Source organism: Rhinolophus sinicus, linkage group LG18 (genome assembly GCF_036562045.2).
Source record: "Rhinolophus sinicus isolate RSC01 linkage group LG18, ASM3656204v1, whole genome shotgun sequence".
Lineage (NCBI taxonomy): Eukaryota > Metazoa > Chordata > Mammalia > Chiroptera > Rhinolophidae > Rhinolophus > Rhinolophus sinicus.
Genome location: NC_133767.1, coordinates 8,022,949 through 8,050,693, shown reverse-complemented (window position 1 = coordinate 8,050,693; position 27,745 = coordinate 8,022,949). Strand labels below are relative to the sequence as shown.

Genomic DNA, 27,745 nt, shown 5'->3' with positions numbered 1-27,745 from the left:
CCCCCACATTTCAGTCTCCTCACCTGTAGGATGGAACTAATCTCTGTACCTGGTTTAACATCATGTGCGTGTGAAGGTGCTTTGAAAAGCCGCAGGAGCTCAGCAAACTGGAGAGAATGACGCTATTTTTTTTTTTTTTTCATGAAATTGCATCTAATTTCCCTTATTCATTTGTTCCTTCCCTTTCTCCCTCCCTTATCTTTACTGGCATCTACCATGAGCCCAGCCGGGGGCGGGGAGTACCACATCTCTGAGTTCTCTGGGATATGGAGCCGATTTCCAGCTTTTCAGGCTTGTGGAAGCTGGGAGTGGGGCTGGTCCAGGCCTCCCACACCAGCCCAGCTTGGGTAGACTCTCCAAACCCAGCTGGATCTCCAACTTGGGAGGCCCGTGAGGTTTTCTGCTTAAGGATTCCTTTCCCCAGTCTCAAAGAAAAAAAGGCAGGGCCCTTAGGGGTTGGAGTTGCATACATTTTTTTAATTGAAAGAGGTCAGCCTCAGAAGTATTGCTTTTACAGGTTTATCGAAGTCAAGTATTCATACCACTCACATTTTCTAAAAATATTTCTGGCCAGAGGAGCGGCGTGGCCCTTCCCCGACGCGATGGGTCAGTTCTGACAACTTGATGAACAAGCAGCCTGAATGAGTCAAAAACCTACCCTCAGCCCCCGACGCAGTCCTTGCCTTTTCTCCTTCAGAGCCACTCCCTGAAACAGTCGTTGTATCTAAGACCAGCCGGGCCAAACCCAGCCGGCTCAGGGCTCCACGGGTTATCAGCCGGAGCTGCCTGTCTCTCGTGTGTGTGTCCGCGGTTTGAAGTGTCCTCTTGAAGGTTAAGTGGGGGAAGCAGGTGCAGTCGGGGGTGAAGAGCGTGGAGGCAGACTCTGGCTGGGTTCCTGTAAACTCCATCGCGAAAGGTCAAAAGCCAAAGCAAGGCCATGTGCATGAGCTGCAGGCGGGTGAGGTCTTCGGATGCCCCCACCTTCTCCTTTTGGGGAGGGGGACAAATGCCTTCCTGACCTTGGCACTCAGTCTCAACTTCTCCATCCCACTGTCCTGGGTCTGGACGGGAATCTCTCTGTTGGCACGGTGCTTTCGAGGGGAGCAGGCCTAAGAGGAGGAAAAACAGGGCGTTACAACAGGAAAGCCCCACCTGCCACCCATTCACCGAGGAGCTGGACCCATCCACCAGGCCTCAGGAGGCTCAGGGTGGGCCAGGAAGTCTCTCCATCCCTCACCTTCAGGGAACCACCAGAAGCCCCAGACTCAGGCTGGAGCTGTTTTCTGATAATTTTTATTAAAAACTCTTTTTAATGAGTTTGCTTGCTTTCTAAGGACCTTGGGCTGGAGAACTGGCGCAGTTTTACATGGAGAAGAAGCGCTGTCCATCATTGGAAGGAGGGCAGCCTGCCCATTTAGGAGTCACCCAGTGTCTGCCGGCTGACTTGAGCTCCAGAGTAGGTGAGCCAGCTCTGCATAGTGGGCAGGGCTTGGCAGCACCTCCTACCTTGCCCGGAAAATGCCTTTGCCGCCTATAGCTACTCAGCAGCCCCACTTGGCTTGTCATCCAGGACACAGCATCATGCCCCTTGCTTGGTGCCACGAAGTCCCGATTCCCTTATCTCTGTGTCTAGCTGGATGTCAGTGTGTCTGCAGCATCTGAGACTCCCAGGCCCACCCCACGCCCCACGTCTGAGTCTCATCTTTGGCAGCTCAGATTATTCCTCTTGCAAACGCCATCGAGCATCACATAGAACGTCTATGTTAAACACCCAATGTGTCTTGGTCATCAGGGTGCTACTGGCATTTGGGGCAGATTCTCTGATGGGTGGGTAGGCAGGCTGTTCTGGGCATTGCAGGACATTTAGCAGCATCCCTGGTCCCCGACCACTCAATGCCAGTAGCACTCCCGGGTACGGTGACTAAAGATGTCTTCTCGCTCTATTTCCAAGAACCACCCAAGGGGGCAGAATGCTTCCCCTGAGAACCATGCATCTCTTGCAGGCGGAAGCTGCCAGGAGTTCCTGGGATCACCTCCCAAATAAACACCTTGCACTTGAATCTTTGTCCCAAGGTCTGCTCCCGAGAGAGCACGCCTGAGATGGAGCTTTACACACGGCTTCATCCAACCGTCCTGACAGCCCCAGGAGTTACATGCTACCACGATCCCATTTTGCAGGTGGGGAGGTTAAGTCACTTGCCTGAGGATGCTCACGTCTCCAGGGCTTTGTCCCACTGGAGCCCTCAGACTACAAAACCTCATACGTCCCCTGTGCCAGGGACCCCATGAAGAGTGCAGCCCCTGCCCTTGACACACAATCTAGGGAGCAATTTCAACCCAAGGTAACACACCCGGCAACGGGAGGGTGCACGGGGTGAGTGGAGCTGAGTCTGGGGAAGGCTGTGCAGAAAGGGCACACCAGGTAGAGGGTGGGCTGGCCAGCAAGGCACAGCAGGTCCTGGAACCTCCTGGAGTTTGGCTCGGTGTTGGGGAAGGGGTAGAAAGCAGGCCAGCAGGAAGACAAAGCTGGAGATGTTAACAGAGGCCAAATCATTCAAGTTTCTTGTGTTGTCTGCCAGATTCATCTCCTCAAGGCCAGCTGGGAACACGTCCGTCCACCGCTTGGAGACCTTCCAGCTTCCACCGATGATACAGGTAAGCCTCCGTGTCCTTGGGCCCGTCCCACCTCCCGACGACCTGGCAGCCAGAGCTTTGGAGCCCTCGGTGCTCTGGAGAGGTGTTCATGGAGCAGACCTGTTTATTCAGACTCACCCTTCCCGGGGCTCAGTACAGCCGTCTCCAAGGCAGGGGCTTCTACTTGAGCCCATTTCAGACGAGTGGGGACGGGTGTTAGAGGACACAGAATCACCCCACGGAACAGGAGCTCACGCCCGCCCTGTCCTCGTGACTACGCACAGCACGGGGTCCCAGACGCGCGTGCGTGTCAGTGTGGTGGGAACACCTGCCTCTCACGTACGCATCTCCATCTGAACAGGCTCAGGGCCTTGCCGGCGCCGGCTCCAGCAGGCAGTCAGCAGCTCTCCTGTTTCCGTGCTGTTTACCTGTGTCGTGGAGTCCCCTTCTATTTGTGGCAAGTGACGCGTTTTCCATAGCTGATGGTACCATAAAAGTGCCTCTCTTTCCAGAACGCTAATTTCACTTTAAAAATGGAAAGAACCGGTTTAAAGAAAACAACTACACAAATAATAGGTCAGGCAATAGGACAGTCGAGCAATTAATTGTTGACAGTGTCATGTGAGGTTTGGGAGACCTTGACCTCAGTTGGTCCCACTCCACAGAGAATGAATGGGCCTGGAGAAGGTGGTGACACCTAAGTCACTTAGCAAGTTAAGGGCAGAGATGTGGTCCCAGGTCTCTGTATTCAAGGCAAGAGGATGTCCTGTCGTCTGTGCCACCCACTGTGGCTGTTAAAGACCGGTCCCTTGTTCCTGACTTGCCTCAGAACCACCCCCAGGATGAGAACATTGATCAGGCACTTCATCTCACCTTGTACTAGCTGCTCTAACTCATGGCTTAGCTCATTATCCCTCAGGACAACCCTAGGAAGTGGGGCCAAGGAGGACCACAATTCCTGAATTTCGGATGGGGCTCAGAGAGGTTAAGTATCTGTGCAAGGCCACACAGCTCTAAGGGGCAGAGCCACGATTTGAACTTCTGCAGTCTGACTCCAAAGTCTTAATTCCTCTCAGCATCTTAGGTATCTTTCCTCCAAGGCATCAAAAGCCCCAGCTGAAAAGCATCCTGGGGTTGCAGTTTATAGAATCCAAGGCAGTAGGTTCTCCAATCTTCTAGCGTCATTAGAACATGACAGACAATTCATTAGCCATTGGCGTTTTTCTTTCTTTCTGAAACTGCAACCTTTCATTCCAGACCACTCCCCAAAGCTGGACAGAGGGAGTGGCTGTCTGACTCGTTTCTGTCATTAGAATGACACAGCTGGGCACATGATCCATTTGAAGCAGCAGTGTCCCAGCTCTGTACCTCTGCAGAGAAGGTACCTAGTTAGGGATTTGGCTTAAGTGGGAAAATGGCCCGTGTGTCTGGAGGGAGACTCTGGACATGTTGAAAGGGGATTCGTTCCTGCAGTTCAGAGTTCCACCATCGTCCTCCTCTGGGGCAGCCAGGGCAAGGTCTGGAATCGGCCCGTCTGGGGTCAGTCTGGCTCTGCCCCTGCCTAGCTGTGTGACCTCAGGCAGGTCACCTAATCTCTCTGGGCCTGTTTCCTCATCTGAAAGGAAGACAACAATGCCTACCTTCCCAGACTGTTTGTTGTGGGGATTACGTGAAATTGTGTGGGTGGAATGCCTGCCATACCCATGGGAACCTGCTGGCTCCTCTCCTCGTCCCCACCTGTTCCCAGCTAGAAAACACACCAGTCGGGGAGGGGGGCCTCCTCAATGCTGGAGGCCTTCTGACAGGAGCAGTGCTTTTCCTCCTCCAAAGACCTTGCCCGCTGGAAACCCATAACACGTTCCTCTTTTCTCCACATACTAACCAACCAATTCAAGTGGCTACATCACCACAGACGTCACCCAGGTACGATCTGCGCAGTGTGTCCAGTGTGTCTCCAGGACCGGCTATGCAGCAGGAGACCGTCTGCCTGGTTTAGCTGCCGAGTGTGGCCAAAGGGGGATGGGAGAGGAGCTGGGCCTGCGTTTCTCGGGTCAAAAGCAAAAAGTAGCAAGTGCCATAGAGGTGGCACTCTGCTCCAGTGTACTCACTGCCTCCTGGGGACGCCTATGACAGAGGACCTCACGGGCAGCCCTGGGAGTGTGGCTGGGAGGCCCAATGGGGCCACCTCATAGCTGGGCATCTGGGGCGAGTCACTGAAACTCCCCAAGCCTGTGTCCTCCCACCCCCTGCTTCCTGGGGTGACCTCAGGGGAAGCGATGGAGATATGGGTGAGGCGGCTATTTTTAACCGCCCCACCAAGTCCCCTGCCAGGAAGGAATCCCAGGAATGAACCTTCCCCTTTGGGAGGGAACTGGGACTAGAGCCAGCACCAGCCACCCCCAGGCTTAGGTCCCAGGCTGAGGGCCCAGGGCACCAGATACCATCAGCCCCGGGCTGCCTCAAAGGCTGCCCCCCCACCCACACACACACACACCCTCCTTGCTAAGTGGCTCCCAAGAAGAGCAAGGGAGCCAAGGAAAGGGGGAAGGCTTCCTGCACTGTCTGACCCACCAACAGACGGCTTCATTTACTAAAGGACCAACTCTGTGCGGCCTTCACCACCTCAGCTACTGTGCACAGCCCTTCAGCACGTCCTACTGTTACCCCCAATTTACAGAGGAAACTGGAGCCTGGGGAGGTGAACTCACTTGTCTGAGGTGTTGGTGGAGCTGGGATTTAAACCCAAATCTGTCTGACTGCAAAGCCCCTATGCCAGTTTTAGGGGCACGTGGAAATGCCCCTCCACATAACACTGAGTCACACGTAGTGAGCAAGGGATGCACTGACTGGTCTTTGTGATTACTTCCAGGAGAGTTTCACTTTGGAGCTGGACTATCTTTATCATCTGACAGCTGACAATCTGCCTTTTTAACAAAGAGCAGGCCGGAGGCTCTGCGCCTTTCGCTGGCTTTAGTATTTGGCCAGAAGTTAATGACTTCAGCACTTACTTGTTTTTATCCATGCCAAGTAAAGCCCGTGTTCTCTTTTCAGTGACATAAACATTTTTTAAAACAATTCATGAGAAAGATTTTTTTTAAATGCGGCACTAAAACTAGTAGACTTAACTGCAAACTATAAATTATAAAGGGAGAGATAGTAAGCTGACAGTGGAAAGAACTGGCGACACTGCCTTAACCAAGTGACTAAAGCTAACATCGCCCGCGATGGGACAGAAAGGTATCGTTTATCTTCTGATACTATGCACTCAAAATAACACGCACTCACTTCTCTGTGGTGTTCCTGCCCAAAATTCATCATCTGAGTCTAGTCTCAGGTGTAGGAATCAGACAGAACCAAACTGAGAGGTATTCTACAAAATACCAGAGTTGTACTCCTCAAAAATGTCAATGTCATGAAAGATACAGCGAAGCTGTTCCAGGCTGAACAAGGCACAAGAGACAGGACAAAGCAAAGGATGATCTGGGATTGGACCCTGGGCCTCAACCTCCCACCCCCGTTTTTATTGTGAAAGAACACTGTTGGGACAATTGATGAAATTTGAAGGAAGGCAAATTTGAAGGAAGTAAGACTGGTCCTATGATTTTATCAGTGTTAAATTGGCTGATTTTGAGAATGGTACTGTGGTTAGCGAAGTGAAATATCCTTGGTCTAAGGAAATATCCACTGAAATATTTAGGACTAAAGAAGCATAACGCCTGCAATCGGTTTCCAAATGGTTCAGAAAAATAATTATACACGTATGTATATGAGTATACATCCAGGTACACACACAGAGTGAGCTCCTGTTGTATACACAAGCAAATGTGGCAAAATGTTCCCGGTGCAATTGGTGAATGTGGGTGGAGGGTATATGGGAATTCTCTGTACTCTTCTTACCACGTTTGTATCATTGTAAATTTCAAAATAGTTTTGTTTAAAAAATTCAGAAAAAGGGAGCAAGAGTGCATGAGGCAGGCCTAGCAGAGCTGGGAGTGGTATTCTAAGGACAAGGGTCGGAGCCCCTCCCTGGAGGCCCCTGCACCCCACGCACGCCCAGCATGGGGGTGGGGGAGGCTCAGCTCTCTCACTTGGCTTTGTTCCGCTGGCCCCTCACTCCCCCTTTCTGCGCCTCAGTTTCTTTATTTGTGAGATGGGGCTAGGGATGCCTGTCCCTTTTATGGTGATCTTGGTTCCCCAAAAGCAATCGAAGCTTACAGAAGTCCCGGGGGAAAGTCAGCAGATAAACCAAGAATACGAACGGTCAAGAGGAGGGGAGTCCTGAACTTCTTACTTCACGAAACAGACAGAAGGGCTACGGGTGTCCCTTGGACGAAATCTCCAGTTTGCGTAACTCAGAGCCAAGGGAGTGGGATCTCTGGCATCTCAGCTGTCCTGAGACACATACTGGGGTCTTCTTCTGTCCAAAGGGGCAGCCAGCACCAATGCACCCTGTGGACAGTGCCATTCCAAGTAAGCCTCATGTCAGGACAGAGTTGGAGAATCAGAAGGTCTAGGGGTGCACGTACCTGCCCCTCATAACCATCTCTCACCTGGATGACAGTCACAGCTTCCCACCTGGTCTCCCCTGTCCGCCCAGACCCCTGCCTGGAGTTCTACCAGCTGCCTGGGGGGTCTTCCAGGACCTAAACCTATTGTGCTGTGTCCCCACGGAAGCTTTGGGTTTCCGAGTAGAGCAGTGATGTGCAAAGCCTGCGTGTTCTGCTGGCACAGGCTACAGATGACAAGGAGGGAGCAGGAGCTGCAGTGCCCAGTCAGGAGACTGAAGCCTGGGCAACCCTGTAGTAAGTAAGACCGCTGGGTCTGGTTCCTCCCAGCTCCAAATCTGAGCTTGGCTCTGGCAGCTGCATTCCCCAGTCTCCATTTGCAGTGCAGTGAGGCTCCTCTCCCACAGCCCTCCCTCTGCCAAGAGAGGGCTAGCAGTCACAGGCGGCTTTCATCCGGGACACATCAATCCAGCTGAGCTGCCTCCGCATCGGAACTGCTGGGATGTGAGGATTCTCCCTGCAGCGGCCCTTTCTCCTGGGAAGGAGGGAGCTTCTAATTCCCACTCCCTGCTCCTGGGCAGCACACCGCAGAGCCGGGCTCTCTCCAGGGCTCCAGATCTGGTGGCTTTTGGAGGCCAAAGGGCAGTGGGCAAGGTCTCGGAAGGGTCTGGGCCTGGAAGGCAGAGTGGGAAGTCTGTCCCGAGAGTCCAGACCTGGACCCACGCAGCACCCAGGCAGCCAATCCTCTTATGTTCATCGTGGGATATATTCACACATGGGGGTATGTACAGGTTTATGCATTCTTAAGGGCCCGAGTGTACACACCTCCTATTATATCTACTAATGACAATAGCAGTCACTTATTATACACAGGAAGGTCTACAAGCTTTACATGTATCTCATTTAATCCTCTCGAGGAGGTAGATTTTCATTATCCCCGCTTTATAGAGAGCGATCTGACACACAGGGAGGTACATAGCACACCCAAGGTCACAGCGAGGATTGGGATTTGAACCCAGGGCATCTGAATCCAGGGTCCTGGACCCTAACGCTGTCTCCTTAATAGGTGCTCAACATGTTTGAGGACCTGAATTATGTGGGTACACACATAAGAGAAAGTGCATACATCTTTTCATCTTGAGATCCACTCCCATCCCCACTGTCTGGCATGCTCCTCACCTTTAGTCAGTGTTTCCTGGATTGGCTTGTATGGAACATGAGACTGTGTCCATGTGCGAATGAGTGAAAAGAGTGCAATTTGACCACTGGTGTTCCTCTGCTCATGGAAGGGGTTATGGAGAGGGGGTGGAGTCAGATCATCTTTAATCTTTCCCAAAGGCTTTTCTCCCTACTGCTAGCCACCCCTCCCCTACCCGGGTCTGGGCTTCCAGGTCCTTGGGACCAAGGCGATCTGGACTTGGATTTGGGAGTGGGGAAGAAGGAACGTTGTGTGTGGCTTCCACCACTTCTCCAGGCAGGAGTATTTCCCACAGCCCCAGGGCTCCCCACCTCCCAGGGTCAGGCCCTGTCACTTTGAAAGCTTTGCAAGGGTGTCCCTGAGACACACGTCCTGTGTTTCTGCTCAAACAGTGTTAGCTGCAAAGTAAGGCAAAGCATTTGGGCTTCAGTGTTTGGTTCAGAGTACGCCAATGTTTTCGCTTGGAAGGGAAAATGTTTCTGTTGACGCGGTGAAAAGATAAAACAAGACATTCTTCACCAAGTTACGCTGTCTGAAAGTCAAGTGCTTGGCTTGGGGACAGGGACTTAACTTAGGATCCCTGGGGTCTAGCACAGGGCCTGGCAGAAGAGCAGGCAGGTCTAACGTTTGCTGAATGACTGAATGAGTGAATATTGAGCGGGCCTAGAACCAGGTGTGGCAGATGACGGATTCCCATAGGCTCTACCTTCAGAAGGTGTTCTGTCAGTTCTTCCGTCTCCGCTTTCACTAACCTGCCTCATCCAAGCATCCATCACCTCTGGTGACTGAACAGCCCCTAACTGGCTTCCCTGTTTCCACACTTGCTCCTACAGTCCATTCTGCCCACAACCGCCAAAGACGTCTTTGCAAAACGTGAACTGGAATTGTGTCATCCCCTGCCCCAAACCTTCTGATGGCTTCCCACTGCTCATGGCTGTGGCCTCTAGGTCCCACACAGTCTGGCCCGCTCCCACCCCACTGATCTCTCAGGAGGGCCACTCTCCAGCCTCCTTTCAGTTGCTGGAAGAACCAACGTTCTCCCACCTGACGGCTTCGGCTCTAGTGGTTCCCTTTGCCTAGACTGCTTTTCTCCAGGTCTTCATGTCCGGCTCCTTCTATTAATGTAGGGCTCAGCTCTAATGTGTCATCTCCTCAGAAAGGCGTTCTCTGACTCCCCTATCTGAAGCAGCCTATCTCTATTCACTCACTTGACAGACATTCATTGAGCACCTACTAGATGCACCTACTAGATAAACATTCATTGAGCACCTACTAGATGCACCTACTAGATAAGACATTCATTGAGCACCTACTAGATGCCGGGCGCTATTCTAAGTGCGGAGGAAACTGCAGGGAACACAAAAGGGGCTGCCCATGTCCTTCTTACCTGCCTTCACAGCTCTGAAAAGAAATCTGACGATCTTGTTTGGGGACCTGCTCGTGTTTCTCACCAAGTACCTGGGGGCTGGGGATAAGTCTGCCTTATTCACTGTGTTTACCCACCAGGCACAGTGGATGTTCAGTAAACATTTGTTCAATAAAAGAACCGATGGAAGGATGAATGGCAGTCCGGGTAAGTTTGCAGAGCAGCTCAAATGAAGCTTTCTTCAAAGAAATCTCACTGTTAACCCCTCAGTCCTTGGTCCCCAGCACTATGGCAGTAGGTCCAGCCCCACCCTGGACCACCCTCTGACTATGGTGATCTTGGCGAAGCCGGGCAACAGAGGAGAGGTGTTCAGTCAGCCTCTTGGAATGAGTGGCATCAGTGTCTGTTTTCCTAAAGAAGCCCTTGCCCACTGCCTCAGTATCCGCTCTCCACGGCCACTCAGGTCCTGGCCTAGCGACACTGCAGCACTGGCCAGCTGAGGGGGTCCAGCCAAAGAGTTCCTGCCTGCCCTGTGCACCCTCACCAGACCCAACAGTCTACCTGCCTCTCCCATGTAGTCCAACTGCCTCTCTTCTTTGTTGTGTGACTCTGGCCAAGTCTGTCTCCTTTCTGGATCTTCATTCCCCTCCCACCAACCCACAAGGTGGGGCTGGACACAGCTTCCTGGTGGCAACCCCCAGGAAGGACTCAGTGCAATGATCCCGTGCTTCCTTCTCCTGCTGGCCCAAGAGCCCTTTGAGGCAAACACTGCACGCAAGGCAACGCCAGCCCCAGCACAACCCCCCAGCTTGCCTGCTCTATCAAGGCGCCTGTGAAACTGGCAGCTCCTGCAGACTGGAGCTGCGGAACTGCCAAGCTGGGGCACCCTGAAACCTGACTCCAAAAAGCAGCAAACCCAAGGCCAAAGGAAGTACGGGGTTCTTTGCCGGAGGACATTTATCCTCTCATAGCCTCAGCCAGGAGCCTCAGCCCAGAGCCTTTGCTCTGGGTCCCCACCCAGTCCCGAGGGGCCACAGGACAAAAGCAGTCAGTGCCTGGCTCCCTATCTTTTTTGACACTCTAAGTCTTTATCCTTCCAGGACTAGTGAGTCTCCCCAGAAAACCAAGGTCATCATCAAGCCAGGCTGAGGATGGGGGGAGGAGCTGACAGCTCTGCCTCAAATGGGTTTGGGTGCAAAGGCTCTGTCCACAAGCAGTGGCAGTTAGTACCATGGCTAACCCAAAAGCCACTTAGTCCCTGCTCCTCTTCCCCTCTTCAGCAGCTGCCACCTTCACTAGGGGAAGCTTTTCAAACCCAACTAAGGGCCTAAGAGGAGTCCAGTCATCCCTGGCATCCAAAAGGACGGGGAGGAGGTGGATGGAGGAATCAGAAGCCTGGGGGAGAGGCGTGTGTCCGGTTTGGGGATGCCTCCCTCTTCCTCACCAGCGCCCCAACCCGCCCTCATTCCACACAGACAGGGCACTTACAGGCCTCGGGGGCCGGAGAAGGCCTCGTCCTGGAGGTCCCATCCCTGGCCGGACGGTGCCCTCCACCAGCAGCGGCGGCATGATGTGGGCGGCTGGTCCGGGCAGAGGGTTGCGGGTCGTGGTGGGGAGAGTGGGGGACGGAAGCCCAGCCTATTCCAAGTAACCATCGAAGACATCAAGTTCTGAGTCGGCATCGTAGAGTCCCGAGCCGGGGTCGGAGAGCACGCCGAGGTCCACGAGCGCTTGGTCCATGTCCTCGGGCAGGAAGACGAGGCCTACGTTGAGGACGATGTACTCCATGAGGAAGGCGTAGTACAGGATCAGCACATTGACAAAGAACAGGCCCACGTAGAACATAGAGGGCAGCAGCGGCGGCGGCACGTAGGGGACCAGGGGGCCCAGTGCGTCCAGGTGGGCCGCGACCCGGGCGCCGGGCATGCAGGGGGCAGCGAGGGCGGCAGCGGCCCGGCGATCCCCGCGAGCTCAGCCGCCGTGGCGCCCCAGCGGCCGGCGAGGGGGCAGCTCAGCCATCCAGGGGCGCTCTGGGGCTCGACCTAGGCGGCCCCGGCGGTGTCCCCCGGGGATGTGCGGCAGCCCCTGTGGACGCGCCCCGGCCCCCGAAACGTGCCTGGCGGGGTCACCGCACCTCCAGATGTGCCCACGCAGCCCTCTCGACCCACCCGGCTGCCAGGCGGGCCCCCCTGGAGTGGACGGCGGCTGCCGGGCTCCTCTGATGAGCCCGGCTCGCAATCACGTGCCCTTGCAGAGCCAGCGGGGACCCCACCGCGGTTCCGCGTCGAGGGCCAGTCCCGGCGGGGTCTCTCCAGCTCAGCCCGGCAGTTCTTGGAGCCCCCTTCGCGCACCCGCAGGCCCAGCGCCCATGGTTGCGACCGCCGCGTCTCTCTGCTGGTAGCTGTCCGAACTCCTCCTACGGAGCGACCCCAAGCTCATTGGTCCACTGCCCCTGCCCGCGCTCATTGGCCCGCTCGACGCCCGCGCTCATTGGCCCCAGCCGTTCGGGGCGGGTACCTATTAGCTCCGCCCCTGAGGTGCTGGCCTCTGAGTTGCTTTCTTGGTTCCGGACTGATCTCAAATCCAATTCGCTCTGCGAATCCCCTCGGAGTAGGGGGAGGGGAGAGAAACCCAGCACAATTCAAACCTAGACGTTCTCTAAGGCGACAAAAGCTGAAGGGAACCGCGAGGTTCCTCGGCACCTTGCTGGACTTGAGTATAGTGCCACACCGCTTTAGGACTCAGTTTACCAGTTGAAAACGGAGGCGGGGTAGGGGAGGGATGGTGAACTTGAACGGTGAAAATCTTGGACTTTCCCGAAGTGCCAATTTTTCATGGTGGGGATGATCAATCAGGACCCCCTTCGTTTCCAAATTCTGGCTGCTAGAAGGTCTGCCTATTGGGGGGGGGGGGGGGAGCGTTCTCCATCACAGCATTCAGGAACACCCGAGTAAAGAGATTCCCAGGCGGGTCAGACCTTCTGCCTGTAGGGGTGCTTCCGGTTTCTTTGGAAACCATGTTTAAAAACAATAATAATGCACCTGGTTAAACATTCAACCAAGAAGTGCACAGAAAAGTGAGACTCTCTTCCACTCGCCGATTCCCCTCATTGACAACCCTTGTACGTCCTTGTGGAGACTGAACTTTCCCACCGTACCTTCCAAGCAGTTCAACAAACTCTTTCATCTCAGGTCACACTGAGCTGCTGGGTGCTTTACATGCATTGCTCAGTTGGAGCCAGACAGGGCAGCGTAGTATGTTACCCCTTTTTATAGATGAGGAAACCGAGACCCAGAGAAACGGAAGGATCCTGGAAGCTCCTGGGCCTACCTGTGTTTTGGAGGCCAGAATCTGCCTTTTCCTCCACGACTACTTCTTGTCCCTTTAGACGAATTACAGAGCAAATCATTAACCCTCCACTGGTCTCCATTTCTCCAACTGCAGAAGGTGAAACCAACCTTCATTTATTCATTTACTCTGTTAAACACCTATTATGCATCAAGCCTTGTTTGTGCTAGGCCCTGGGGAGAACATTGGCCCCTGGCCCAATTCTGCTCTGAGCACAGTAAATGGGACACAACAGGCCTTAGATAACTATGAGTTATAGAAATAAATGAATGAAGGAATGAATAAAAGAAAAGTGAATGAATGAATGGAATGAATAAATGAATACCTCCACGGAGCTTTCCACTCTTGATTCAAGAGAGAAATTTAGATACATCTTCTTGGCTTATATAGGAAGTTTAGTGTTTCCATTTTTTTTTTTTTTTTTAATGTGGTAGTTTTGGAATGGCATGGATTTTGGCTGAAGATCAGAGAAATCCTCTAAAAGTACAGGACGTTTACTTTTGGCACACTGTTTTATGTATTTATATATATGTATATATATATACACACACACACATACATATATATATATATAAGTTGAAGTGGAAAAAGAAAACGGCTGTGAGGACAAACAAGGCTGTTACCGATTTGATGCAGTTTAGTTTATTGTGGGTTAAAAATAAGGGTGCCTGGGTTTGAACCCTAGCTCTGCCACCTACTAGCTGCATGACATTGGGCAAGTCAACCTGTCTGTGATTCAGCTTCGTTGACAGTAAAGTAAGGATAATAGTCCCCACGTCATATGTGGTTGTTAGAATTAAGTAACTATATATACCTATGTAAGCGCTTAGCACAGAGGCATATGGTATATGCTATGCAATAGCTACTCTTATTCTTATCGTAAAGTTAATAGTTGTTAATACTGCGGCTACTTTTATTCACCCTACTTCACCGATTTCCTTCTCAGGACTCTGCACAGACGTTACCTATTCCCGCCCACCTAGATGGTACTGCGGACGCTCCCCCTCTGGCTCCGCCTTTTCTCCAAGGCCGCAGGCCCGCAGTTGCGTGATGCACACCGGGTCTTGTAGTTGGTTCGCAGAGTCCAGTGGGGGCGGGCCTCGCGGGCGAACTACATTTCCCAGCGTTCCTCGTGGCGCCGGCCGTAAAGCGCGACGGTCGAACGGCCGGTTCCGGCTGAATGTCAGTGCGGAGCTGTGGGCCGGGGAGGAAGGTGGTTGGCGGTCCCTTCACCACCTCCGCGGCTTGTGCTGCCGCCGCGGGCTCCCGGCCACTCGGCCGCTGGGGACATGAGACCGTGAAGCGAGCGACGATCTGGGGCCGCCAACATGTTTGGCCGCTCGCGGAGCTGGGTGGGCGGGGGCCATGGCAAGTCTTCCCGCAACATCCATTCCTTGGACCACCTCAAGTGAGTGTGTTGGGGGCGGAGGCGGGAGGCCGCGGGGCTGGACGCGGGGATGGGGCTCCTAGCCCCGGGCCGGGGGTGCTGGGGGTGCGAGAACGGAGGGGGAGGGCGGAGAGAGGCGCCAGGGAAAGGCTGTTAAGAGGGACAGTTCTGGAGTCAGGGAGTCGGTGCGAACCCTGACCCCGTCGCTCCTCGATGCGTGTGACCTTGGGCAAGTCGCTTAGCTCGCTTCGCAGAGTCTCGGCATCTCCATCTGTGAAGCACGGGGATGAGATTCCAGTTCCCGGACGCAGACTTCGTTCTTACAGCCGCCGGCAGACAGTGGGCACCGAGGTCCCCGGGGTGGTGGTGTTTGGGCCGGACAGCTTAGGGGCCAGAGGGCTGGATGCTGGAGTCGGATCGATCCGGCTTCGGTTCTAAGTGTGTGAATTTAGGCCTCAGTTTCCTCGGTTGCAAAACGGATGTTGTGACAGCGCCTGCTTCCTACGATTGTCTTGAGGGTTGGGTAAGAGAATGCACATAAAGTTGGAAGCACCGACAGGAGCTCGGTAAAGGGCAATAATGAAAAACAAATATTTTCTTGGCGGAGTCTAAGGAGGGACTGTCAGAAGCAGAGCCCTTGGGAGGGCGGGCAGGACAGGTGTCAACCGGGTCTTGGGAGGAAGGAGTTGCAGGGACTCGCTTTGCAGTCGGAGTTGCATTCAAAGCCTGATTCCACCACTCAATTGGCTGCGTGACCTTGGACAAATTGCTTCACCTCTCTGAGCCCCTGGTTCCCCATCTGCAAATGGGGATGGTGAATACTGTGCAAGGAGTCAGTTGTGCCATGCATGGAGAGAGACTGACCAGTGTGTTACACAGCAGGGTGGTCAGTAGTGGTAGCTGTGTTTATCAGGCAAGGCCTTCCCCAATCACCCTACCTAAAGTGCTTCCCTCACCCCATGAATGCATCGCCACTATCTGCAGTTGTCCTGTTTGTTTTTTACTATGTTTCTGACTGCTACTAAACTGATAACTTCCAGGGCAGCACAGTTGTGTTCCCAGCATCTAACACTGTGCCTGGCTCCCACAGTAGGAGCCTAGGATTTTTATTTTTTTTGGGGGGGGGCAGGTGATGGAAAACGCAGACCTTTGAGGCGGAAATAATTCCAGCTTGGAAAATATAGTGGGGGGAGGGAGTTGGGGGCGGGGGAGTAGGCAAACCTTTGGTGGTAAGAAATAGGCTGGTTTCCAGAGGGAGCACCAAAATTACTGATGGGAAGGAAGAAGGATGGAGTGTGGGGCTGGGGGGCCAGTAGGAGGAAGACAAGGGCCCATGGAAAGGATTGATGGGAAGGAAATTAGATGGGGTCTTCTCATTTGGCCAGGGACGGGGGTGCTGTGATGCTCAACTGTGTCCTTTCTAGCATGGAGCATGCATTTAATAAATGTTTGTGGGTCTCAGAGAATGGGGGGCAGTTGAGCTCATTATATGGTGAGGGATGGTTTTAGGGGATGGTAGTGAGAAGACATGGGGAGGAGAGAGGCCCAGGACGAGGAGGGGAGTGTGTAGGGAAGCAGGACTTTTAAATGAGAAGGCAGATGGGCGGGAAAGGGAGAGGCAAGGATTTCAGGAATGTAGAGAGTGGGTGGATGTTACTGAGAAGGGGAGGGTGGCTGGGCCTCCTGCCAGCACCCAGGTACCTGCAGGCTCTCACCTAACTGCCTGACTCTAGCCCTTTTAAATTACTTTAATATTCATTGAATTCATTTCCTGTGCCAGGTACTTCCTGTGTGTTATTTCCCTTAGTCCTCACAAGTCTATGAGTTACAGAAACTATTATTGTTTCCATTTTATAGAAGTGGAAATTAAGGTTCAGAGAGATTGTCACTTGCCTCAAGATGACAGCAGCTGAAAAGTGTCAAAGCCAGGATTTGACTTTAGTGCTGGCTATTCTTTTTGAATAAAACTTCCTTATAGGTCAGTTTGGGGAAGATTTTCACTAGGGTTGAGTCTCACTGCCCCATGAGGGGCATATTCACCCTCCTGCCAGCCAGGGAATGGTAAAGGTTCTCAGGTTCCTTTGCAGTATCTGGGAACTGCCCAGCTACACTGTTTAGGTCGCATGGCCATCGGGTGCTTTTTGGAAACTTGAGCTGCCTGCCCTGGATCAGGCAGGTCAGCTTAATCCATATTGCAGCCTGAATAACCTGGCAATTTGTGTACCTGTGTGGGGCTTAGAAGATCCCGAAGAGATTTGGAAAAGAGTGCTATAAACAGCTAGTACCCACCCCAAGGCCGGGGATGGTCTTCCTTTGGCTCTGATAGTGAATGTCTTGGGTTTGGGGTACAAAACAGCTCATTCCCTGCGGGAGTTCACAGGCCGATGGAGAGACAGCCATAGCGCCAGGGACTGTGCAGCATGACATGCGGGGATCACTGTAGGCCCAGGGTTCTGTGCGAACCTTCTTGGAAGCTTTCTGGCGGAGGCGACCCCAGGGTGGAGTCTTCAGGGATGAACCAATGTTTGGGGCGGCAGCGTGTGGGAGGGAGACGCTGGGGTTTGTGGCATGTCGCGGTGGGGCTGGCAGTTGTGGGAAACAAGGCTGGAGGAAGAATGAGGCTTGGGGTTCCTCGGACACTTCGGGTGACCAACCGCCCTGTGCGCCTGGGACTGAGGGGTATCCTAGTACCTGGGACTTGGAGAGCTGAACCTGAGAAAGTGCTGGGCAACCAGTGACAAGGGACAGTTTCTAATACACTCTGGTCCTGACCTAGGGCACAGTGTGGGTGGAGAGGAGAGATGGAGATTAAAAAAAAAAAAAAAATGGATAAGAACAGTTTGAGATTTACAAAAAACTTGAGACGATTGTCTGGAGAGCTGGAAACCCTTTTTGAAACCACGTTAATCTTCATGACACTCCCAGCTTTCAAACTGGAAAGGAATTTTCCTGTTAGGCACAGGTTTTACTTTTGCTAAATAAAGGAAAACTGTCGGCCTGTGGTCTTTGTCTACTGATTCGAGTTCATGATTTAGTTGAGGCAGATTGAACTAGTAAGAGGTTATTTGCTGCACATCATGGGTGGTTTGTGCCCAGACGAGTGGTGAGGCTGTGACAGTGACTATCAAATGCCTGCGCTAAGCAGAACCTTTTCTGATGGGGTCGTGTGATGGCTGCTACAACATCCCCTGGTCCGGGACCTGGGCGCCCACAGCTGGTGGAACTTTTTGTTCTTTGTGTCGTGTGGTTGCCTTAATTCTGATCACCTTTTTGTGTGCCACAAGATTCTTGATTGCAAGTGACAGAAACCCGGATGGAATTGCCTTAAGCCCCAAATGGAACTGATTGGCTCCTGTCACTGAGCAGTCTGTCCTGCCTAAGCTGTGGCTGAGTGCAGGTGTTCAGGTGAAGCTGTCAGTCAGTATCTGCCACTTGCCAGTTCTTGCCTCTGCTTTCTCCTGTGTGTGTCATTGTCAGCAGGCTCCAGGCTTGTCAATCCCTGGGGAAAATAGAGTTTCTTTTCTTAGTATTGCTAGCAGAAGTCCAGAACTGAGTATTGTTAGGCCACCCTGGGTTCTCCTGCCCATTCCTGAGCTAGTGACTGTGGCAGGGGGTGTGGGGTGCTCCAATTGGCCTTTCCCTGGAGCTGGGGTGGCGTCAGCCCCACTCAAGCTAGTGGACAGAGAATGAGAGAAAGGGCTGGTTTCCCATCGGAAAATCAGGGGTTACTACCTAAAGAGATGGGGGATATATAACCAGCAGGCAGATGTTCACCTATTCTTGGTATATTCAACTTTTGCCTAAGATAGCACTGATTATTTTTAGAGCTTAGGGTACAATATCGCCAGATTCATTTTCTTAGAATATCCTATTCACCATATTTCACATGGTGGGTCCAAGGCACCCACTATTCAAGTCTAAGTTTTTCTGGGCCTTCAGAGTACTCCAGACTCTGTTCCCACCCATCTAGCTTGGCAGCACCCAGGAGGGCGAGCTTCCTGGGTAGCTAGACACTCATTCAAACGAAGACCTAACGGGTGAGTGGTTGTTACCGTGTGTGTGTGTGGGGGGGGGGTGTGCAGGATGGAAGGGAAGGATGTTCAGGTAGAGAAAGCAGCTTTTGAGGAGCCTGGAGGTGTATGTGTACATGGCGGGGGGCGTGTAGGACCCTAAAGCAGAGCAATGAGCTGGGAGAGGTCACAGAGGCCGGGTCCCGCTGGGCCTTGTAAATCATGTTAAGGAATTTGGACATTAGGCTGAGAACAGTGGGGAGCCGTTGAAGGTTTTTAACCAGGGGAATGCTGTGGTCCAGCTGAAGTTTGGACAGTGGTTTGGAGGAGGCCAGACTGGAGGCAGGGGTCCACTCATGGGGGCCGTTGCCATCTTCTGGTAAGTTAGGATAGCAGACTGCCATCTTCCAAGGATATTTCTTGTGCCATTTCTCACCGATGGTCCTTCTTTCTCACTCACTGTTACGTGCCCCTCATGTGCCCACCTGTCTGCCTCTTTGTGCCCTCCACTTGAACTCCCATCCACACCTAAGTGTAGCCTTAAAAAAACAATTTTTCCGTAAAAATTGCCCTGGTGACTCCAGCCCAGAAATTTTACTGTCTTCGCTAACTTTGCGTGTTCTTGTTCTCGCTCTTGCTGTCCCACTCAGTCAACACATTCTCGTTTACAGTTTTGTCATCACCAAAGAGTTAGACCAGCTGTTAGGTGTTTTGGGCTCTTCAAGCTTTATCCCGTCCTTGAGTTAGATCCCCAGGAAGCTGGCCAGGGTTCCCTCAGAAATGGTCTTACTTTGTCATGCATTAGTTTGTCTCCCAATTTGAACATCAGCTCCATGAGGACAGGGACCCACCTGTGGCTTACTCACCTGGAAATTGTCAGATGCAAGCACAGGGCCTGGCACGTAGTAAGCGATCAGTAAGTATTTGTCACAGGATGAACAAGGGAGGCCAGTTCAGGCCAGGCTTTTCGTAACAGTGTCTTGCTCTTGCCAGTTTGGTCACAGTGTCTGTGCTGGAGCTGTGTTTTTTTCTAGGACTGAAAGCCCTGCCAACACGCTTGCCATGTTGGTCAACTCCCCGACATCTGAGACCCAGTCTCACCTGCTGGCCTAATTTGACATCTTTTGGGGTGATTCATTAGGAGAAGCACCCCCTGTAACACCTTTCTCTAACCTAGTCCGATTGATTCCACGCTGTATGGAGCAGGGTAGAGTTTGTTCCTATGCAAGGGTCTGCTAGTGGGTTCTCCATTCTGCCGAGCTTCTGCTGAAGATAGGGTAATGCTGGCTGTTTTCCCAAGAGAAGGAGTAAAGGCCAGTTATATGGTCTTAAGATCTGATATGTAGTTTATGCCTTTTTGGTTTGTTGTTTATTTATTTGATTTTTTTGTGTGTGTGCTAGGCATTCATAACTTTGTTAAATGCTTGGCTAATAAAAGTGTAGTTGACTTCACTGTTCGCATTTTCTCTACCATAGTGGTTACAAGCATGGGGTCTGGAGTCAGGCTGCCTGGGTTCTGTGTGTGGTGACTCTGGGCAGGTTCTAGTCTCCCAGAATCTTAGGTCTCCTGAGCATTAACCCATTGGGTGATTAGGAGGGTGTGGGGACAGAGTCCCAGAGAGCAGTTTCCAGGCTCTCGACCTCACGTGGGAAGGTGCTGGCTCAGGTAGTAGATGGCCATCAGCTGTGACTGGTTGGCCGTCAGCTGTAACCAGTGAGCCAATTGGCCACTGATGCAACTGCCATGGCTGCGTTGGTTGGTTGGTTGGTTGGTTGACAGGCAGAAAAGTGGATGGCGGATTACAGATCGTGTGGATCCTACTTCCCGTGTGCATCTCGCCCGGCCGCCAGCGAGACTGGGGTGCAGGAAGACCCCTTGTTGGGGTACTGGCGGATGTTTTGCTCCCTATGTCTCCAACCCAGTCGCCAGCGAGACTATAGTGGTCTGACTCCCCTACCTATGGCTCCGTGGGTGTTCCTTTTTGGCCTCATCATATCCTGTGTTCTTATGTGGGGAGCGGGAGCTGAGACCCCTCATGACACCCCGCGTGACAGAGGGTTTAATGAGTGACTACGTCTGAGGCATTCGGCACAGGATCTGGCAGTAGGAGGCTGCCGCAGCCTTGATGGTGATGATAAAAATGTGCACACACAGCATTTGAGAGAAAATGTTACCATGTAACAGTTGTTATCATTGTAAGAGAAACATCTTCATTTCATTTGCTGTAGTGAAATGTCCAAGGTAATCATTCTGTCCTTGGAAACTTATCTGAGATCCGGCGCAGCTTTGTACGCAAAGATGGCCATTTGTAACATTGTTGATCATTCTGACACTTAGGAATCCGAAGAACAGTCATTGTTTCAATGGTGTGCAACGTAGCCATATGGTTGTCTGCACTTGTCAGTAACAAAAAAATGCTTTTATTTTAGGCAGAGGTGGGAAAAAAGATGGGTATGGAAATGAACGTACCACATGAACTCTACAAATATCCATAGCACAGGAAATGACCCAAGGACATACATGGCAACTCCAGTGGTGCTCATCCATGGGCAATGGCATGACTGACAATTCCCATTTCTCTTTTGTTGTGGATGGTGAAATGTCTAGCCTTTTTAAAGTGAGTGTTACTTTTCCAATCAGAAAGTTATTCAACTGTGGTCGTATCTCAGGTGTGGTTGAATTCCTCCATCGTCAAAACTCTAGTAGGATTAGATGCAGCGTTAAAATATTAAATCTTAATCCACTCAGCTTTCCTTTTTTCCCCCAGTACATTTAAGCAAACATGTATTGGGGGTCTCTTCTAACACAGTACGCTCGGGCATTGTGGGGAGAAAAGACGAACAAGTATGAGTGTCATCATCATAAAACTTTAGAGCTTGAGATCTAGTGTGTATTCATTTCTACAACAAACATTTAGAAAATGACAGTGTCAAACAGTGCCACTTACAATGGTATCAAAAAACCCCATCAAATATGTAGGAATAAATCTAACAAAAGATGTGCAAGACCCCCTATCTGGCAAACACTGAAAGTAAAATGTCATCACGTTGCACTATCGTAAAGATGTCAGTTCTCTCCACATTTACCTATAGATTTAGGTCAATCTTAAAGGAAATCTTAGCAAGTATTTTTGTGGAAATTGAGAAGGTGGTTTTTAAATCTATATGGAAATGCAAAGGGCCAAGAATACCCAATATAGTAATGAAAAAAAAAAAAACGGAAGGAAAGAAGTTGGAAGAGTTACATTGTCACTTAACTGTCACTTAACGAGATGTATTACAAAGCTGCAGTAATCGGACAGCATGGTATTGGCACTAAAGTAAATGGATCAGTGGAACTAGAGCATCCAGAAAGAGTCCCACATGTATGGTCACGTGATTAATAACGAAGGTGACATTGTAGTACATTCCAGAAGTGAGGACCTTCTCAGTAAGTGATGAGTCAACTAGCTGTCCATATGGAAAAAAAATGAATTTTGGCCAATACCTCACACCATCCACAAAAATCAGTTCCAGATATACTCTAAGTCAAAATGTGAAAGGTGAAACTATAACTTTTTTAGAAGCAAAGAGCATTTCTTCATGAAGTAGGTCAGGTTTCTTAAGCTAGCCACAAAATACATGATCCGAGGGGAAGACTCATAGACTGGCCTGTATTAACATTAAGACCCTCTGCTCATCAAAAGACCCCTCTGAAAAGAGTGACTGCCAGTTTAGATAGCTGTCTTTTTCCTTGTGTATTCCTCCCAACAACACCAAAATCGGTAGGTATGAAAGCCTTAAGGTACTACTGTTGCACCCATTTTACAGGCGAGAGAACTGAGGTGCACAGAGATTCAGGACCACCCAACTACGACCAGACATTCCACTTCTTGTTCTGGTTCTCTGGACCGTCTCCTAACTCCTCCCCTGAAGTCTTCTTTTCATGATTGTTTGTATCCATCGTGCTGGCTCCTTCCTAAGTTCTGGAATATTCCTTGTATAATTGAATAATGATGTTAATAACGGCCCCCATCATACTTGCAGCAGCTCACCCTGCGTCTGTCGAGTGCTCACTGTGTTCCAGATGCCATCGAACCCCTGCAACAACCCGGTGAGAGGGGCCTGGCGGTTATCGCCGCTTTGTAGACGCTGAGCTCCAGAGGGTCACGTGCCTTGTGCAAGGGCACAGTTAGGAAGTGGCAGGGCCAGGGCGCAGCCCCAAGGCTGTCTGCTGGACTCCAAAAGCCTGAGCTCGTCACCACCTCTCTGTACCGCCACTTGCTGTGTTAGGCTTTTGGACCCTTGACTACTAGGTTCAGCCTTTGCATGCTCTGATGTAACTCATGTTCCTGAAGACATCCCCCCCTCCAGCATTTATTGAGCACCTATGGTGTACCAGACATTTTGGAGTATATCAAGGTCACCAAGATCAGTAAGATGATATTCCTGACCGTGAGGAACTCAGGTCTAGTAAGGGAGGCAGATCGTTTCAAATGAGTGTGGTCTGTGCAGCAGCAAATACATACGGGTACAGAGGTGCCAGAGAGGAGGGAACAGTCACATCCATTCGGGCAGGGAGGTTCTTTAAGGAAGGCTTTACCAAGAGGTGCCCGAGCTGGGTTTTGAAAGGGAGTAAGAGTTTGCTGATTGGTCAGGCCAGCAAGGGTGCTCCAGGCAGAAAGCACAGAGAGTAAAAGTCAGGAATATTGCTAAAGATTTTAAACTCTATTCCTATGGAGAGGGTGAGGGGGTTTTCGGGGCAGACCCACTCCCCCCGGCCACTGCCTCCCACCGGCCCAGTAGTGTGATAGTGTGATGTTAATAGATGCCACCCTCTGCACAGAAGGAAACACCAGAGTGGGGAGACTGCCTCTGCCGTGGCACCAGCAGTGCCTGTCACGGCAGGGAGTGGGCATGCTGGGGACTGCATGGAGAGTGTCACCGATGGCCACAGGGTGAGTGATGTAGTGGCTCTGCAGCTTCAGGGGAAGCTTGCTCCACATGCGTGCAGATTTGGGGCCCGGCGCCAAGGAGTCTGTGCGTTCCTCTGAAAGAGATGGGCACGTCTCCGCAGATTGTCCTGATGTGCAGCCTGCATTGGGCACAGGAAACCACGTCCAGGACAGAGTCTGGAGACACAGCATGGCTTCCTGCAGATGAAAGTGTCAGACAGGGGTGCATTTATCTCCCTGTTTGTTTAATCTGGACACAGAACATATCATACGAAAAACGGGCTAGCCTCAGAGGAAGGAGGAGGGAAAATTGGTGGAAGAAACAGAATAACTTAAGATGTGCAGATGACATCATCTTGCCAGCAGAAAGTAGCTATGATTTGAAAAGACTTCTGATGAAAGGAAAAGAAGAAAATGCCAAAGCAGGACTTGCGTTTGAACATCCAGAAGACAAAAATCAGGGCTTTAGAGGAGACGCACAGCTTTAGGTTGGACAGTGCAGACACTGAAGTCGTTAAAGGTTTCGCTGACCGTGGTTCATTTGTTAATTCAAGTGGAGACGGCAGCCAAGAAATCAAGAGAAGGTGGAGACTCGGAGGGACAGCAATGGAAGAACTAGGGAAGGTCACCAGAGCACAGATGTGTCACAAGAGACCGAGGCTGAGATCGTCCACACCCTCGTCTTCCCAGTTACTATGTACAGGTGCAAAAGGCGGACGGGGAGAAGGCTGATGGGAAACAAGTGGATTCATTTCAAATCTGATTTTGGCGGAAAGCTTTACAGATACCCTGGACCGCCAGGAAGACGGACAAGTGGGACTTAGAGCAAAGAAAGCCTGAAACATGGCTGGAGGCACAAATGCCAACACTGACGCTGTCCTACTTTGAGCACGCCAGGAGACGGCAGGGGCCTTTGGAAAAGACAGTAATGCTGGGAAAATGGGAGGGAGCCCACGGATGAGACGGACGGAGTCCATAAGAGAAGCCACGGGCTGCAGTCTGCAGGCGCTGCACCCAGCCCGGGGCTGTGAGGACGGGACATTGTGGACGTCACTCCCTCATAGGGTCGCCAGGGGTCAGAGCTGACTCGGCGGCATGTAACACACCCAGGAGTCAGTTCTGTGGGTCTTGGGGTGGGGGGACCTAGAATCTGCAACTTAGGTGATTCCGATGCAGGAGGCCTGTGAACCAGTCTGAAAAACTCCGCTCTTTGAGCCTTTCAGGGAAGATGAGTTGAGGAGACATAAAGGTAGAGAGTCATGAGTCGGTCCCCTGGGGATTCATTCCAGGGTGGTTCAGTGCTGTGGAGTTGTCTCATGACAGAGGGAAACTTGCCTCTGCTCCCGCGGGGAGCCCAGCCGGTAGAGTTGGGCCTAGGTGGTGGAGATTTCTGTGTGGGGGCCTATTCTAGTTACTGCATGGTAAAAGTTGTGTGCAATTTTTAAATAAAGCCCAGCCCTCTGAAGCAGCAGGCTGGTCCTTATGTTCAATCTGCAAGATTCTGCCTCTTATATCTTACCCTGTTTTAGAGATTTTCGATGGGATGAGCCTACCTAGTCTTTCCCTGTCTTGCTTTCACCAACCCCCACCCCCAAACTGAAGGTGGCCATAAAAGAAGTCAGCAGATGACCCTTCCTGAGTCACTTCCTCTTGGGATCCCCTTTTCTTTCCCAAGTCTGAGGCTCCTGTGGCAGCGGAGGACCTCAGTCTGTGCGCCCTGGCAATGCCATCTCTAAAAGCTGTGCCAGGCGGTGTTCCCAGGGCATCCCTCTCAGGAATGGTCTCTGACTCTTTCGGTTGCCCTCACGACCAGCAGAGGGCCTGGAGGACTGGCCTGGGCCTCCCTGTCTCTGCCCCGGGGCTGGCACATGTCTGGGCTGGCACATGTCTGGGCTGGCAGGGGTCTGGAGCAGCGTAGGCCTTCCGGGACCATTTGGTGGGTGAACTATGATGCTATAGTCTCAAGCCCACGTGACTTAGTGAACTCAACAGTCTGTTCTCAGCAAATATGATGGGTGCCTGCATGCAGCCCACTTCATGTGAGCACTCTGTTCTGATGCGCGGCCTGCACTTTGTGGGGGATTATGGGCAATCTAAGGGCAATCTTGATTGCACATGATTTTTTCCCCCGGCGCTGCCTTTGGGACCCACCCTCCCTGAACTGACTCCACCTCTCACTGGCTTCTCGTAGGCATTCAGCTGGAGCCTCGTGTTCCCACTTGCTCCGCTAGCATCAGAATCACGTGGGGAGCGTGTGGAAAGGCCGATGCCTGGTCCTCCTTCAGGCCCCCTGAATCCGATCTCCAGGTCGGAGATGCCCCCACTTCATCCAGCTCTCCAGCTGATTCCCTTCTACACTCGAGTTTGAGGATGGCTGTCTTCAAGGGCTTGGCCATTCTCTTGCCTCGGTTTGGTGTGTCCCCGGTTATTTAACGCTTCAAAGCATTGTCTGCCGTTTTCCTTGAGTGGTGAGTTCTGTCTCATCTGGACGGGAATTGTGCTAACTGGATCTGAAATAGCACAGCCATATCGTCCCCCGAGTGTTACTAATGGTCCTTGAGCCTGGCTTTCATTTCAGTGGGCCATTTTTTCTTTCCTTTCTTTCAGGTATCTGTACAACGTTTTGACCAAAAACACCACAGTCACTGAACAGAACCGGAACCTGCTGGTGGAGACCATCCGTTCCATCACCGAGATCCTCATTTGGGGAGATCAGAATGACAGCTCTGTATTTGAGTAAGCGTTTCTAAGGGTTTTTTTTTATTCTTCTTCCTTTGAATGTTTTTCTAAATGTATATCATGAGTTATTCCTGACGATGTCAGAATTTGACATCTGTTTGGTCCTGCACAGATACATATCTCTCTATCTACATAAAATGTCCTTGAAACACTGTCGAAATGTAAGCTGAAAATGGGGACGTTATGGAAATGAGTCTCCCTAGAAAATCTGAAAATATCGTCGATCATTTTCCCAGTGGTGTCTGATTATCACCCCCGAGGAAGAAGACAGGGTCCTGGGTAGTTAGACTCTAAGGGAATTGACAGGACCCTGCCCTGGGGGACATTTATTGTGTTTACTGATGGGTGAGAAGGCCCAGTGCTGAGCTCTGCATGAGACGATCGCCCTACGTCTCTCGGAGACGCAGGTGGAGGCCCCGTTGTCCCCATTGGGGTGTAGAGTCACACAGCTGGTGAGTGTGGAAGCAGCGCCTCATACCAGAGCCCATGCAGGGGTTTGTCTTCATTCTCGTATTTCTTAGAGGAGCAGTCTTAGGCCAGCCTCAGTTTCCTCATCTCTGAAGGCGAGAGAGAAAGTTCCCTGCCTAGTGCCCCCGACAGAGTAGGTACTAAGAGACGTTAGCTGTTCATAGTAAAAAAAGGTGTCCCTATTGGATGGTTAAAAAGAAAAGGCTGTAAACCATGAACTCCTTCCCCAATCGCCCTGTCTCAGTGTCTGAGTGCAGAAGAATTTGGGTTATGACAAGCACCGAAGACAGATTTTATTTTTTTATGTAAAATAACCTCAATTATAAATACCGAGGCCACTTTAAAACCCCTTTAAAAAAAATACGGGTATTCCATTCCTAGCCTGGCTTCTTATTAGATATCCTGGTTTCCCATCCAGCTCTGTGTTTTCATCAGTAAGGTTATCTAAGATAAAGCTACTGTGGATATTGGAAACCTGTGACACGGGTCATGAGCCCCAAAGGACAGCATGCGTGATAAAGGGAGAAGCTGCTTATAGCCAGGACCAACTTCCTTTAAGGATCCACGGGGAGTTGGTTGGTTGGTTAGTATCTGTTTCTGGAAATGAGAGAGACTCTTGCTTTGCAGATTAGAAACCTGTCCCCCTTTACTATACTAACGGGATTTTCTTAGTCCATCTGTCAGCCTAGAAAAACTGAGCTCTTCGACGTCCAGTGATTCTTAAATGGCTGCCTGACAGAGTCCCCAAGAGAATTTGTTTTTAATACATTTTTTTTAAAATAGATATTTTGGAGTAATTTTAGATTTACAGAGAAGTTGTGAAGATAGTAGAGAAAGTTCCCATATACCCTTTCCCCTGTTTGCCACATGTTAATATCTTAGATTACCAGGGTGCTTTCTCCACATCTGAACAGCTGACACTGGTACCTAACTATCAAGTAAACTCCAGACTTTTTCCATTATTCCCTCTTTGTTTGCCCTGGGGTCTCAATCCAGCTCCCACAGTGCATAGCTGTCACCTCTCCCCAGTGTCCTCTGGTCTGTGGTGGTGTCTTAGTCTTCCCTTGTTTTTCATGACCTTGACAATTTTGAGGAGTACCTATCCCATTTTGGGGCCTGGGAATTAAGCTCCGCCTTCTGGAAGGGGGGGCATATC

At 51.4% G+C, this 27,745-nt stretch overlaps 2 protein-coding genes across 13 annotated transcripts in view; one reads left to right on the top strand and one right to left on the bottom strand.

The window, feature by feature from the left end:
* Positions 1 to 456: 456 nt before the first annotated feature.
* DEXI (Dexi homolog) lies at positions 457 to 12,140 on the bottom strand. Of its 3 annotated transcripts, none has more exons than XM_019714072.2 (2): positions 11,192 to 12,139; positions 457 to 1,109 (listed from the first exon to the last, which is right to left on the bottom strand). In XM_019714072.2, the coding sequence occupies exon 1, from the start codon at positions 11,627 to 11,629 to the stop codon at positions 11,342 to 11,344; it is 288 nt and encodes a 95-aa protein (XP_019569631.1). In that variant the 5' UTR covers positions 11,630 to 12,139; the 3' UTR covers positions 457 to 1,109; positions 11,192 to 11,341. The 3 variants fall into 3 exon arrangements, with proteins under 3 accessions (XP_019569631.1, XP_074178682.1, XP_074178681.1); XM_074322581.1 differs by lacking the exon at positions 457 to 1,109 and adding an exon at positions 6,006 to 9,567 and having other exon boundaries at positions 9,647 to 12,140; XM_074322580.1 differs by lacking the exon at positions 457 to 1,109 and adding an exon at positions 6,006 to 7,812 and having other exon boundaries at positions 11,192 to 12,140.
* A 2,026-nt stretch (positions 12,141 to 14,166) lies between these two features.
* CLEC16A (C-type lectin domain containing 16A) overlaps positions 14,167 to 27,745 on the top strand; it is a 190,103-nt gene continuing 176,524 nt past the window's right edge. For 7 of the 10 annotated variants that reach the window (XM_074323098.1, XM_074323101.1, XM_074323097.1 and 4 more), the window contains exons 1-2: positions 14,167 to 14,459; positions 25,990 to 26,118. In XM_074323098.1, the coding sequence (XP_074179199.1) occupies positions 14,380 to 14,459; positions 25,990 to 26,118 (209 nt within the window). In that variant the 5' untranslated portion in view covers positions 14,167 to 14,379. The remainder of the gene's footprint in view (positions 14,460 to 25,989; positions 26,119 to 27,745) is intronic. The other 3 variants (XM_074323102.1, XM_074323104.1, XM_074323103.1) reach the window with 3 other exon arrangements.